Below are 13,276 nucleotides of genomic sequence, written 5' to 3'. Positions count from 1 at the left end.
TTACGTCTCGCCACCTGCTACACCTCTCTGAGTTACGAGGATTTATGCAACGCACCCCGAGTATCGCAACGTCACTCCATTTAACTTTATTAAAATGACGATAAAGACGTGAAACCCGTGGAACATCCATGGAAGGGAGGATGTGGTGTATGGATAGAGTGTACCATTATGGATGGCATAGGGGATTTGCTTGTCCGAGTAAGAGTTAGGAAGAAAGATCAATTTTCACTTGTGCAAAAATGCTACTCACAATTACATCGCCTGTGCGTCGGCCTGTGATTGAGCCAGAGAGTTGGCCTGTGAGTCAACTTCCTTTCCAATGTCTGCAAGAATTGAAATACTGATTGTGAATGTGTAAAATTATATGAAAGAAGAACATGCATATCAATAGACGATGCTATCGAAAAGGAGAGCAGCTGTCCATAGAAAAGGATGTCTGACTAATCAATTTGACATTATTGCACAGGAAATGACAAACAAAGAAACAGTTCATTTCCATCGGGTAATATTACGATGAGAGATCAGCCGATACCTTTATTATGTCCATCAGCATCCATGGCACTTAAAAAAAAAAAACGTGGCATCAGCCAGCCGCAGCCAACTATCACGTACCGTCTCGAAGTCAATGCCATCCTTTTATCTCTTCGTATACAACTCACTGATCGCAACGTCACTCCATTTAACTTTATTAAAATGACGATAAAGACGTGAAACCCGTGGAACATCCACGGAAGGGATATCGTTCGTCTGTTTTCAGCTCGTTATCTTTAAGCTTCCTTACGTCTCGCCACCTGCTACACCTCTCTGAGTTACGAGGATTTATGCAACGCACCCCGAGTATCGCAACGTCACTCCATTTAACTTTATTAAAATGACGATAAAGACGTTTCCTTATATATCCTAATATAAAATGTTCAAGGGAATAAAAAGACCATTTGGTTCACACCACCCATCACACCACTCGACTGTCGAATCAGCGGACGGCTCGCATCGCCTTCGCCCAGCAGACGCCAATACGATGGTGTCGTAAGATGGCGTCGTATCGGCCGATAATCGGATGCTTTTGGGTCCCAAAGTCGGCGAATTCAGATTTTTCGAGTATGGCTGTACGCGATAAACAAAGAGCGCGGTTCGTAGATGGAAAATGCATTAGTGCCGTGGGCATCGGGTCACTGGGTGCGGCGTAAAAGGGATAACAAAGTCGAGTCCTTACGGTATTATTATATAGATAGCGGCCCCAAACTTTGCATGCATACGTCTCAACCTCCAATGGAGTGCATGAATGAAAACCGGGAGTTTGGGTGTGTTTTGGAGATCCTTTATGCGAACAGACTTGACGTTGGTCAGCCTGCATTCAGGTCGTTAAGCTTTGGGGTTTTGATTCCGGTATTCAGCTTGGGGGTCTTAAATGGTAATATAGGTGATCGTCATACCTATGAATTGCTGTATTCCTGTATACATCGCAATGCTTATGAACAGCAGTGTTTGTGCCTTTATTTAATTTCCACAAGTCTTGAGAATCTCTTCACTTGAACCAAATTTCAAAATTTTAACTGTGGAATTGACCTCAGCAGCAATTCTGACTATTAAAAAGTGTTAATTTGGCCAATTCGGACATTGTGGGACACTCCGGCCATCTCAACAGTGGTTGGAGTGCTTGCTTGAGTGCTTAAGCTGCTTGGTGAATGCTCTATAGGCTTCTTTTGCAAGTCATGGCGATACAGCAGACAGCGCTCCCTTTTCGTTTTTATGTACCCAGTTTGTTATTACATGAGATCACATTGAATCACATTTTTGTGTGATGTACTTTCGTCATATTCATATAAGTCCCCCCCTCCCTCCTCTTCTCCCCATCCCCTTATCCTCCCTTCCTCCTATCCGCCCCCTCCACATTATCCTCCCCTCTTCCCCTTCAGTATCCCCTTCCCCGTTCCCCAGTCTCCACTTCTCCCCTCCCCTGCCTCTCCGCCTCATTTTCCCTGACCTCACCCTTCCCTCCCCTCCACTATCCTTCATCTCCTCCTCCCCCCCCCCCCACATCATTCCCCTCCTCTCCCCCCTCCCCATTCTCCTCCCCCTTCCCAGTTCCCATTCTGCTCCCCTTCCCACCTCCCTCCACCTTCCCTCTTTGCTCCCTCACCCTAAACCATCATCCCATTCTCTCCTCCCTATCATCCCCCTCCTCTTCCCCCTTACCCTTCCCCTCCCTTATCCTCCGCTTCCCTGTCCTCCACCCCTCCCCCCTCTCCCTCTCCACTCCTCCTTCCTCCTGCTCCCCTTCCCTCTCCCCTCCATTTCCCCCTCCCTTCCCTTCTCCTCTTTGGCCCAGGAGAGGCTTTGATGGCCCTAATGGACTCTTCCTGAATTGGATTTACTTGCAAGGGTACTCATATACATTATAATATGATTTCTCTTTTTACCGGTACCAATTTTATATGTTGCCACTTTAATATTTTTGCACATTAGTACATACTGTACTGTACATAAAAGACCTTTATGAATATAAAAGTGGTGGATATGTATGGAACCCAATTCCCATTCTTGTTAGCATGGGTTAAAATACTCCACGCTGGTCCTTAAAATACTCCACTCCTTTTGATTTGGGGTGATGAGTGATCCTTATGATGTACTGGACGTTCTGGGGGTGTTTTAACAAATGTTGATAGTCATGTTGGGATATCTGTTTTCAGAGAGGGAGGAAAGGATGAAAGAGATGGAAAGTCGCCATGTTGCACAGCAAAATGCAATACAGAACCAACAGAAGGAACTACAGGCGTTGAGAGAACAAATGCAGGTAGGGTAACGTAATCTTGCAAAGTTTATTTTATGGAGTACATTATCATTTCAATATCTCTGGCATGCTTTACATTTTGTCGCTTTACAAATATTAAATACATTTGTGACATGGTATGCTGAAACAAAAGCAATGTATGCCTCGTTTTTAAGCTCAAGCACACTCGCTGGTGGTGCATCATTCGAGTCTGGACTAGAGCATGCTTCTTTATGGTGTTTGTTATGGTATAAAAACCGACTCAAACAACAAAGAGGACGTTTATTTCGTGGCTTTCACATGCTTGTCTCTCCTCCTGCCGTAAAGCACCCACAACCCCTCACGGCAACGCAAAATATCCACACCAACACGTCATCAATTCAAATAAAACGCCATAACAACCAAACATAACATTCCTCTCCCATTCCCTAGCATAGAGGTCAGGTGTGGAAGGAGGGTAAAGTCCTGCATGCTGCCCAGGCCACTGTCAAACCCTTGCGGGCCATGCTGCAGGCACAACAAGTAAGTTAGTGACGTCCCCCATCGGTCCCAGTATCTGAATTGGAGGGCCAGAACGCAGTTCCATGGTGGCCAAAGGGTACTGGCTGGGTGTCCAGAAACGGCACTATGTGCAGCTGACTGGCATGCCACTGTGCCCTCTCCTGGAGCTGGAATGTGACTCGGCCCAGCTGGCGACTGACTCACAGCAGGCAGGACCAGAATGACTGGAGCTTGTCGCTATGGTGGGTCACTTAGCCCTGACCCAGTCCAAGACATGTATGCCAGGTGGCTTCACGGTTCGATCTCTGTTGAACCGCGGTTTCATGCGATTCTGGTGCTGGCAAACCATGGTGCGAGCTGCAGGTGCTGGAGAGTGAGTCTATGGTGGACTCAGTCTATCCATCGGCAGTTTCAGCCCTCGCCCCAACATTAGTATCGCCTGTGGTGGCGATGTGCTGGGTCTCTCTGTAGCACAGCAGCATCTGGATGAGCCATTTGGAATGTGAAACCTTGGGCCAGGTGTGCTCATGTAACATTTTAAGGGTTTGAGTAACACCATTGATTAATGGTGTGAACTCGTCGGGCGCCCAGTTAGGTTAGCCACCTGTGATGTGGGAGTAGGCGTGCAGAAGAGGGGGTCCTCCGCTGATGCCTGTGGTGTTTGGGAAGGGAAATCACATCCTGGAGAGGGGTGTGCAGCATCTGGATCAAATCGTCTTCCATGTCCACTGGTTGGCCAGCAGGTTCAGGAGCGACAAGAGCTCTGGAAAGCAGATCCGCCACCACGTTGTCACGGCCCGGGGTGAAGTGAAGCTTGAAATTGTACTGTTGTAGGCGATCTGTCCATCTGTACAGTCCCAGTGGTCTGTGTCCTATGCCTGAGGTGGACATCAAGGCTGTAAGTGCCAGGTGACTCATGCGAAGTGTAAACGCTGGCCATATGGGTACATGTGCCAGCGTATGCATGCCCAGACACAAGCTAGTGCCTCATGCCCCCCCACCGAGTATTTATGTTTGATAGGGCTCAATGCCTGAGGCAAAAGCAATGGGCTTCTTCATCGAGTTCTGCAATTGGGAGAAGACTACCCCCAATGCTATGTAGAGGCATTACAGGCGACCAAGGTGGGGCTGGCAAGGTCAAAATGTGCCAGGAAGGGTGCCATGGTGAGCTGACACTCTTGGCAGTCCAGACCCAGGGCCCAGGGGGCTTCTTCTTCAGCAGCTGACACAGTGGCAATGTCATGGCTGAGTACCGCGGCAACAAGCGGAGATAGTATGTTGACATGCCTAGAAAGGAGGTGAGCTGTACAGTAGATGCAGGCTCTGGAATGCGGTGAATTGCGTCTGAGTTGGATTGTAGTGGAGAGATGCCATGGGCTTACATGTGGAACCCCACAAACCCCCTGATGGAACCCCCTGATCTCTGGCATGGCAAAGACGCACTTCTCAATGTTGAGCATGAGGTTGTGGTGGGCCAACTTGCGGAACATCTGGCAGAGAAGCTCGTCATGGATGGCTGCATTGGGGCCGTGCACCATGATGTCATCGAGATAGAGGGACACTCCTGGGATGTCGGCGAAGACAGAGTACATGATCTTCTGCCAACAACTGGGTGCCAAGCTCAGACTGAAAGGCATGTGGGTATTGTGAAAGATGCCAGCGTGTGTACCGAAAGCAGTGAGGTCTTTGCTGCTGGGGTGTAGGGGAACCTTAAGGTAGCCTTGTTGCAAATCCAGTTTATTGAAGACTGTGGAGCCGTAAAAGTGGGGGGTGAGCTCTTCCGTTGTCGAAGTGGATATTTATCGGGATAATGGCTGTTTATGGTGCACAGATTCACACAAATGCAGAGTCTCCCTGACATTTCCCTTGCTATTACCAGGTGGGAAATCCAAGGGGAGGCATTGATGGCTTGAATAATTCCAGAATTCAGTTTGGCCGTAACTTGATCCCACAGGGCAAGGGGAATGCGGCGCAGTGGCTGGATCACCGGAGGTCATCGCTGGGTCGATTTTGGGCTGATGAATGAAGGCGGAGAGCCAGTCTAAGCCATCAAACAGTGCCAGCTATTGTCGCTGCTGGGGTGAAGTAACCACAAAGAAGAGAAGGCGACTGACATATCCGTGTTGACGTCCGAGGCATTCGTAATCCGTGTTGATCCTTTGTTAGCCAAGGTGGCCAACCAAAACCCACTCATCACTTCAGGTTTCACCCAGTACCGAAAACCCTAGATCAAGCATATTTATATATTACCACATGAAAGGCAAAATGATGCCACTACAACTTCCTTCACTCCCATGCACAGCGTGCAGCTCTTAACGGGATTTTCTCATCCCATCTCCTTGTCAAGTTTCCCAAGGTAGTATATTGAGCACAGTCTTGGTCCTCATCTTAATCAATGACCTAAGCCTGGTGTTGGCTTAATGGTTAAGGTGGTTGGCTTAAGATCTTAGTTAGGGTCTTGAGTTAAAGCCCCTGTTGTGCCGTTGAAATAACACCAGGTAGGTTGATTCTGCCTGTCATCATTCAGAGGTTGGCAAAATGGGTTCCAGCTTACTGGTAACAGGGGGCATCAGCGGCAGTCGTGCTTCCAGAAAATGATGCAACCAGTAGCCACAGGCTGCATACAAAAACAACATCAATGATTTTTCTGATTCTCAAGAAAATCCTGCCTACCTCTTGGCTGATCAATGATTCCATTCTTTACTCTATTATTTCTCATCCTTCAGACAGACAGGCAGCAGCCTCTTCCCTCTCTAAAGACCTGATAGAATCAAGAGCTCGTCTAACACTTGGAATATGTCTTTCAACCCTGACAAATCCCACACACTCACCCTGTCTCTCCAAAAGAACCGTCTGACAAACCCTTAAAGCTAGTGCATTCCTTTTCCCCAGTTTGCTGCAATCTATATCACCCAAATATACACAAATTTACAAGATGTCGCAATGAATACTTTTGATGCAGCTTTGAATCGTGTGGATAATACAACAAACACAACAGGCATTTTAAGGCCATTTTCCCTGCGAGAGCAGGGGTTAGCCTTGCGGGCCCCATGACAATCTCCATTTTGCCCTATTGTCCACATCTGCCCTTGTTAACCCCCTTGCCTGCATTTCTTCTTCCACCACCTTTAGCCAAGTCTTTCTTGGTCTTCCCCATCCTCTACTTCCTTCTACATTCATTTCCATCACTCTTCTCAATGAGTCACTTTCATCTTTCCTCAACACATGACAAAACCATCTCAACCTGTTCCTCTTCACAGCATCCATCACAGGCTCTATTCCCATCATATTTCGCAATTCATCATTTGTCTTCCGCTCTCTCAACAATACTCCACACATCGACCGAACCATTCACATTTCCACCCTTTCCAGCCTTCGTTGCTGCTCCACGCCCACCACCCATGTCCTGCTCCCACAAACCACAACACTTCTCACACATGCAGCACACACCCCTCCCTCCAGCTTCAACGACACTCCCCTCCTCGTCAGCACGCCACCCAGCCCCCGAAACCTCTTCCATGCACATCCCACTCCAGCAACACCTGCCGAGTCCGATCCACCCCCTCCACCCAACACGTCCTCCCAGGCAACAAAATGTTTTCACACCTTCCAGCCCCACGCCGTCTCCAATATCCAACCCAACATCTCCAACTGCAGCTCCTGCAGCAATAGCTACTTGAATGTAGCTGCCACACTGGTTAATGACCTTCCCAGACCACCACATTCTTGATGAACCCACTCAACGCACATTGTACACTGAATGGAGTTCACTCCAAACCCCCCCCCCCCCCCCCCCACACACACATAGCACACAGCCACGTCCCAGCTCCCTCCATGTGGATAATAATACATAAACGTATATGTATCATCAATAATAATAAAAGGCATTGTCCGTCCGTCTGTCCCCTCCATAACTCCAAAACCATGAACCCTAGCAGCCCCAAACTTTGCATGCATACACCTGGATCTCCAACAGATTGCAATGATGAAAACTGGGTGTTTGGGTGTGTTATTACACCCTTTTTTAAGATGATTAACGAGGTGCTCATAAGGAAAAACCTGAAAAAGTCAAACCAATAAGGTGGCCCGCCATCTTGGTCAGCCCACTGCCACTCGCTGGGTTCTTAATCCGTCATTTTGTTTCAGCCTATTCAAACGTGTCTTGCCTTGTAAACACGATTGATTTATCATCTCCTGTCCCACTCCACTCCTCTCCCTTCTCCTCCCTGTTTCCCTCCCTCCCCTTTCCCTTCCCTCCCATCCTCTCCCCATTCCCTCCCCCTCTGCTCCCCCCTTCCACTTCCCTCCCTTCCCCCCTCTCTCTCTCTCTCTGCCCCCTCCCACTCCATCCTCTCCTCTCCCCCTCTCCCTCCCTCCCCTCCTCCCCATCCTCTCTTCATATTCCCGTCAAGAAGCGACTCGTTGTTACTCAGCAACACCGGATACTTTTGCTAGTATTACAAAAATGATAGTGTTAGGGTGAGGATTATGGTTAGGGTTCACTACCATTTTGCATAGTATGTTGGTCTTTTAACATTGGAATACTGCCAACCATGACATTTAGTTTGGTATTAGGAAAATATGACTTACAAAAACGTATTCATGGCATAACACATTTAAATTTGGAAAATGGCATTTCTTTAATGTTTCACTACAATATAATCATTTAACAAAAATTAAAGGCAATCATTTAATCTCGATTTTCATTTTGTCTATTTGTTCCACTTATTACCTCCCCTCCCCCCACCGTTTAGAGGCCATTTTTCCCGCAAAGCGGTGGTTGGCCTTTTCGGGGACCGTGGTTGTTGTTCTTTTTTGGTCCCCTTTTTGAAGCAATGTTTTACGGCCGGATGCCCTTCCTGCCGCCAACCCTGTTTGTCGCCTTTTTACGATAAACAGGGAATTACCAGTGTACTGGTACTCAATTTGCCGACCTCGGAAGGATGACAGGCTGAGTCAACCCCCCTGGCGTTAATTCAGCGATCGACCGGGATTCGACCTCCCCTCAACAATGAAAAAAAGAATATGAAAGTGGTGAATAATACATATAATTGGCAATTTATTCCCCCTTGTACCTTTAACAGGAGAATCCAAAATGCAGGTCAAAGGTCATTTTATAAAGCAAATAAAAAAATTGCACCACTTTCAAAACCTACATCCATCCTGGTGATGACCCCGATATATGTACATAACATCTAGAATCAAATGAAAATTTTTGACCAGACGAAGTAACCCATCTCCTTAAATAGGAATATTTTTCATTTAGGCCCTCTACTAAATGGGTAGATGCCCTCATTCATTGTCCTAAAGTTTTAAAAAGTTTGGTTTAAATCCCTTCAGCTGTTTTGAAGTATCACATTTTAAGACAGGACAGGTTTCACATTGATCGGTGACGCGTTTTTGGAGAAGGGATTTTTTAGAAATATCGGCTTTCAAGCTATATGGCTGCCAAGCCACGTGACATATGCCATAAAAATGTACACTCTGCAAATGTATGGGTAGGGGATCACGTTTGTGAAGTTTTGTGTTGATCGGAAAAGGTTCGTTTTTCTATCCAAGATGGCTGCCAAACCACGTGATCTACAACGTCATCATTTTCAAACTATATGCAACAATGGTGTTAGATGACATTTGTAAAATTTCGCATCGATAGGGTAAGCGTTTTCAGAGATATAATTATTTCATATTTTCCTTCAATCCAATATTTCTGCCAAACCATGTGACCTGTGATGTCATAAATGTAATATTTCAATACAAATGGGTCATAGATCATGTGCATGAAATTTCAGATTTTTAGGATAAGGAATTCGATTAAAACATTTATGGCTGGTGTACCACTTCACCGATGATGTCATCATTATCATGCTTTTGTTCCCCATTGGGAGTACTTGACAATGTGTGAAGTTTCAAATCTTTCCATTCAGTGGTTTGAGATTTAAAAAAAATTATTTGTGTTTGATCCAAGATAGCTGCCATAACACGTGACCTATGATGTCACAATTATCATAAAAACATTCTGCATGGGTGTCACTCACCCTGAAAGTTTCGTCACAATCGGACATGTGGTTGCTGAGAAAAACGAGGTTTAGCCCATACGGGTGGACGGACGGACAACCCAAAAACATAATGCCTCCGGCCATCTTCGGGGGCGGTTCCCTTCAGTACCAGTTCACTGGTAATTCCCTGTATGTCGCAAGAGGCGACTAACAGGGTTGGTGGCAGGAAGGGCATCCGGCCATAAAACATTGCTTCAAAAAGGGGACCACGGTGCCCCAAAAAAGGCAAACCCCTGCTCTGCAGGGAGAAATGGCCTCTAAAGGTGGTTCATCTTCGGGGGCGGAAGCATAAAAATATTTTAAGAAACCATGGGGAAATGAACGTCACTCCCCCACGGAGCTATGTTATTCCCACCGGCTGGTGGATTCCTTTTATTCATAATCGACACTAATATTCATGCAGCAGTGGTCACTTCATCCAATGAAAGGACTAATACCTTTAATTTAAGTTAAGTAACTTTTCACAATTGTGTTTTTGTCGAAACTGGTCTTGTATGTACCTATTGGGGTGTCTTTAATAGTATTCTTGGCGTTGGTTTTTTGTACCTGTGTACAGAATCGTCGGTCTTTCTCATCGTGTATTCTGAGGCCTAAGTGTAGTACTAGGCTACTGTGTCCAACCTTGGCTTTAGGCTTTGTTTTTGTCTCAGCGGTTCTCCGATCACGCTGAAATTTTTTTCCGGTCTCTGTTTTCACGGTCTTTTCATCCCATACTTCCTTGTTTTAAAATCTCAAAAAAAAAAAAAAAACCCAAAAACATTTCCTTCCGTTTTTATTCGTTTATTCGTTCTTAGTTGTTCGTTCGTTCATTCTTCGACCACGCTGTTTGTGATCACGTTGTTAAAAAATGTCTCATCTGAACCGTGAAGACCTGTATTCTGTCATATTCTATAACACCTTTTTCTTCTTCTTCTATAAAAGGATGCTTTCGACTTACTCACCAAATCCATTCATTCCAAAAAAAAATTCCATCTCTTATAGTGCATCTTTCATTCATTCCCTAAACTCTCCAGCACTCCATCCTCCCTCCAGCGTCCTCAATCGTATTTTTGACTCGAATGTCTCAAGAAACTCATTTTGCAATAAATGTTCGTTTCCCATTAATCGTACATTTTTCAAAATCCCATCACCCCAAAATCCCATTTCCCATCACCCCTCCCCTCTAAATCTACCCCCTTGCCCCTCCCCTCCAAATCTTCCCAATCACCCATTCCTTTCAAATCTCCCCCCACACCCCTCCCCTCCGAGACTCTCCCTCACTCCTCCCCTCCTAGACTCCCCTCTCACCCCTCCCCCTCAAAGCGTCCTCCCCGCTTCTTCCCCCTTCCAACTTTCACCTTCATCTCCCTCAACCTTCTGCCTCGCTCTTCCCCCTCGTCAAATAACACCTCACTGCGCCTCTCCCAATCACCATCAAACCTTTTGTCTGCCCCATCTTTCCCTTTCTCCGAGCTATTCTGTAATCTCTGACACACCTTCAACAGCTCTCCCTACCTCTTCCTCCTCTTCCACATCTTACCCTACCGCTCCCCCCCCCTGTTCTGTATCCGATGCTCCCCCTTCCTCTTCCTTAACAGTATGGACCTCAAACATCCGGGGCCTTCGCTCAAACATGTCTGATCTCTCCATACAGGTTGCTTCTGACAAACCAGACGTGATCTGCTTAACAGAAACTTTCCTCCTTCACGATGTCTCTGATTCCTTGGTATCTCTCCCAGGTTACTCCCTACTCCGGTATGATAGACCTGAGCCTCGTCCTGGAGGTGGGGTTGCTATCTTTATAAAAAAACTCTTCCTCACTCGCCCTGCACTGCCCTCTCTCCACCTCACCCCCAGGAATACCTTTGGCTACGGCTTCCCCTTCGCTCCCACCTTTTGTTCATATGTGTGTTGTACCGTCCACCAAACAGTGATGACTCCATCTACATCTCGCTGTCTGAGAATATGGACCAACTTCTATCTACCCATCCCAACTCTCTCTTCCTCATATGTGGTGATTTCAACTGTCACCATGCCAGTTGGCTGGGTGTGGGTACCTCTCTCACCAGCCATGGCTCTTCAGTAAAGGACTTCTGTGACTCACTGGGACTGACACAAACTGTCAATTTCCCGACCCGGATTTCAGTCAACGGAGCATCTTCTCTTCTGGACTTGGTTATGACTAACTTCCCTGAAAATGTCTGCTGCTCTTCTTCTGCTCCAATCGGCTCTTCTGATCATGTGCTTGTTAAAGTGGACATCTCTCTGACCATTCTCAGAGAGCCTCCTCAGCGTCGACGAGTCTGGCATTTCACTCAGTCCAACTGGCACGGTCTTCAAGCAGCCATCAATCATCTGGACTGGTCTCCCATCTCTACTGCCTCTGTCATAAATTCTTCCTGGGAATTCTTCCAAAGCAAACTGCTCTCTCTCTCATGCACAGATTTATCCCATCTCGTCTTCTGTTGTCATACCCTTCCTCCCGTCCATGGTACACGGAATCTTGTGGTGAGGCTATTGCCCAGAAACAACTTGCTTTCGTCTCCTGGAAAGCAAATCCAACGGAAGGAAATCTCATTTCCTTTCACAAAGCCCGAAACAAGTGTGTGTCCACGCTCAGGAGAGCCAGGAAACAATATCTCTCCGTTCTCAGGACCGAACTCTCTTATCTGTCTCCCTCTTCCAAATCCTGGTGGCGTCTGGTCAAATCTGTTTCTGGTGTTTGTTCCCCCTCCATCCCCTCCCTCACCTCAAATGGCCACACGGCTGACTCCGCACGCGAAAAAGCTGAATGCCTCAACTCTGTGTTTGCCTCTAAATCTTGTGTCCCAAACCCATCCCTCTCTGTACCCACCGTACCCAGTCGTACCCAGCTGCTCCTGGACTCTGTGTCCTTTCCTCCTGACAAGGTGGAAAAGTTTCTGTCAACCCTCGACTCGGATTCTGCAACTGGACCTGACGGCATCAGCCCACGGGTCCTAAAATCCTGTTCTTCCGCTCTTTCACTCCCTCTCTCTGTTCTCTTCACCCTCTCTTTTGCTCAAGGTCATCTTCCATCTGCTTGGAAATCTGCCAACATCACCGCTTTGCACAAAAAAGGTGCAAAAACAGATCCCAGCAACTACAGACCAATCAGCCTTCTCCCAATTATCAGCAAAGTCATGGAATCCATCATTGCTTCAGATATGAAATCTTTCCTCTTCTCCAATGGCTTGATCTCTGATCATCAATTTGGTTTCAGACCTGGACACTCTACTCTGGACATGCTGCTTCTGCTTTCTCAACAATGGATGGAGGTCCTCAATGCCAAACAGGAAATTAGAGCAGTCTCCCTTGACATATCACGTGCCTTCGATACGGTCTGGCACCCCGCTCTGCTCACCAAACTCTCCTCTTTTGGTATCCATGGAAATCTCCACGCATGGCTGGCGGACTTCCTCTCTAGTCGTAGTCAACGTGTGGCCCTGAATGGGTTTCTCTCATCTCCTCTTCCTGTTCAGGCTGGAGTTCCACAAGGCAGTGTTCTAGGCCCTGTCCTTTTTCTGGTCTTCATCAATGATCTCTCTGACTCTCTTGAAAATCCTCTGTATCTCTTTGCTGATGACTCTACTCTCTGTCGCTCCATTCTTCATCCCTCAGATCGGCAGTCTGCTGCCTCCTCACTCTCTGCAGACCTGGACAAAATCACAGACTGGGCAAACAAGTGGAACATGTCTTTCAATCCTGACAAATCTCACACTCTTACGATGTCTCTCCGAAAAGACCGACTGGACAACCCTCCCATCCACTTTCTGAATAATCCTCTCCAAGAAGTTCTGTCACTCAAGCTTTTGGGTCTCACTATCTGCCATGATCTTTCCTGGGAAAACCACATTTCAAATCTGGCCTCCAAAGCCAGTCGCCGACTGGGCATCCTCCGTCGTGCGAAGTCCTTCCTTGGCACACCTGAGCTCCTCACCACATACAAAGC

The 13,276-nt window shown here is 47.0% G+C and overlaps 1 protein-coding gene across 6 annotated transcripts in view; it reads left to right on the top strand.

Annotated features, from left to right (window-relative positions):
- Positions 1-13,276, top strand: part of LOC137417066 (guanylate-binding protein 1-like) — an 86,846-nt gene that overhangs the window by 62,007 nt on the left and 11,563 nt on the right. For 2 of the 6 annotated variants that reach the window (XM_078778992.1, XM_078778990.1), the window contains one exon: positions 2,691-2,794. In XM_078778992.1, the coding sequence (XP_078635118.1) occupies positions 2,691-2,794 (104 nt within the window). Of the gene's footprint in view, positions 1-2,085; positions 2,384-2,690; positions 2,795-7,686; positions 7,803-13,276 lie in introns of those variants that run through there. The other 4 variants (XM_078778989.1, XM_078778987.1, XM_078778988.1 and 1 more) reach the window with 4 other exon arrangements.

Source organism: Myxine glutinosa, chromosome 5 (genome assembly GCF_964187855.1).
Source record: "Myxine glutinosa chromosome 5, kmMyxGlut1.1, whole genome shotgun sequence".
NCBI lineage: Eukaryota > Metazoa > Chordata > Myxini > Myxiniformes > Myxinidae > Myxine > Myxine glutinosa.
Note: the sequence above shows the minus strand (reverse complement) of the source record. Positions and strands in the feature narration are given on the sequence as shown.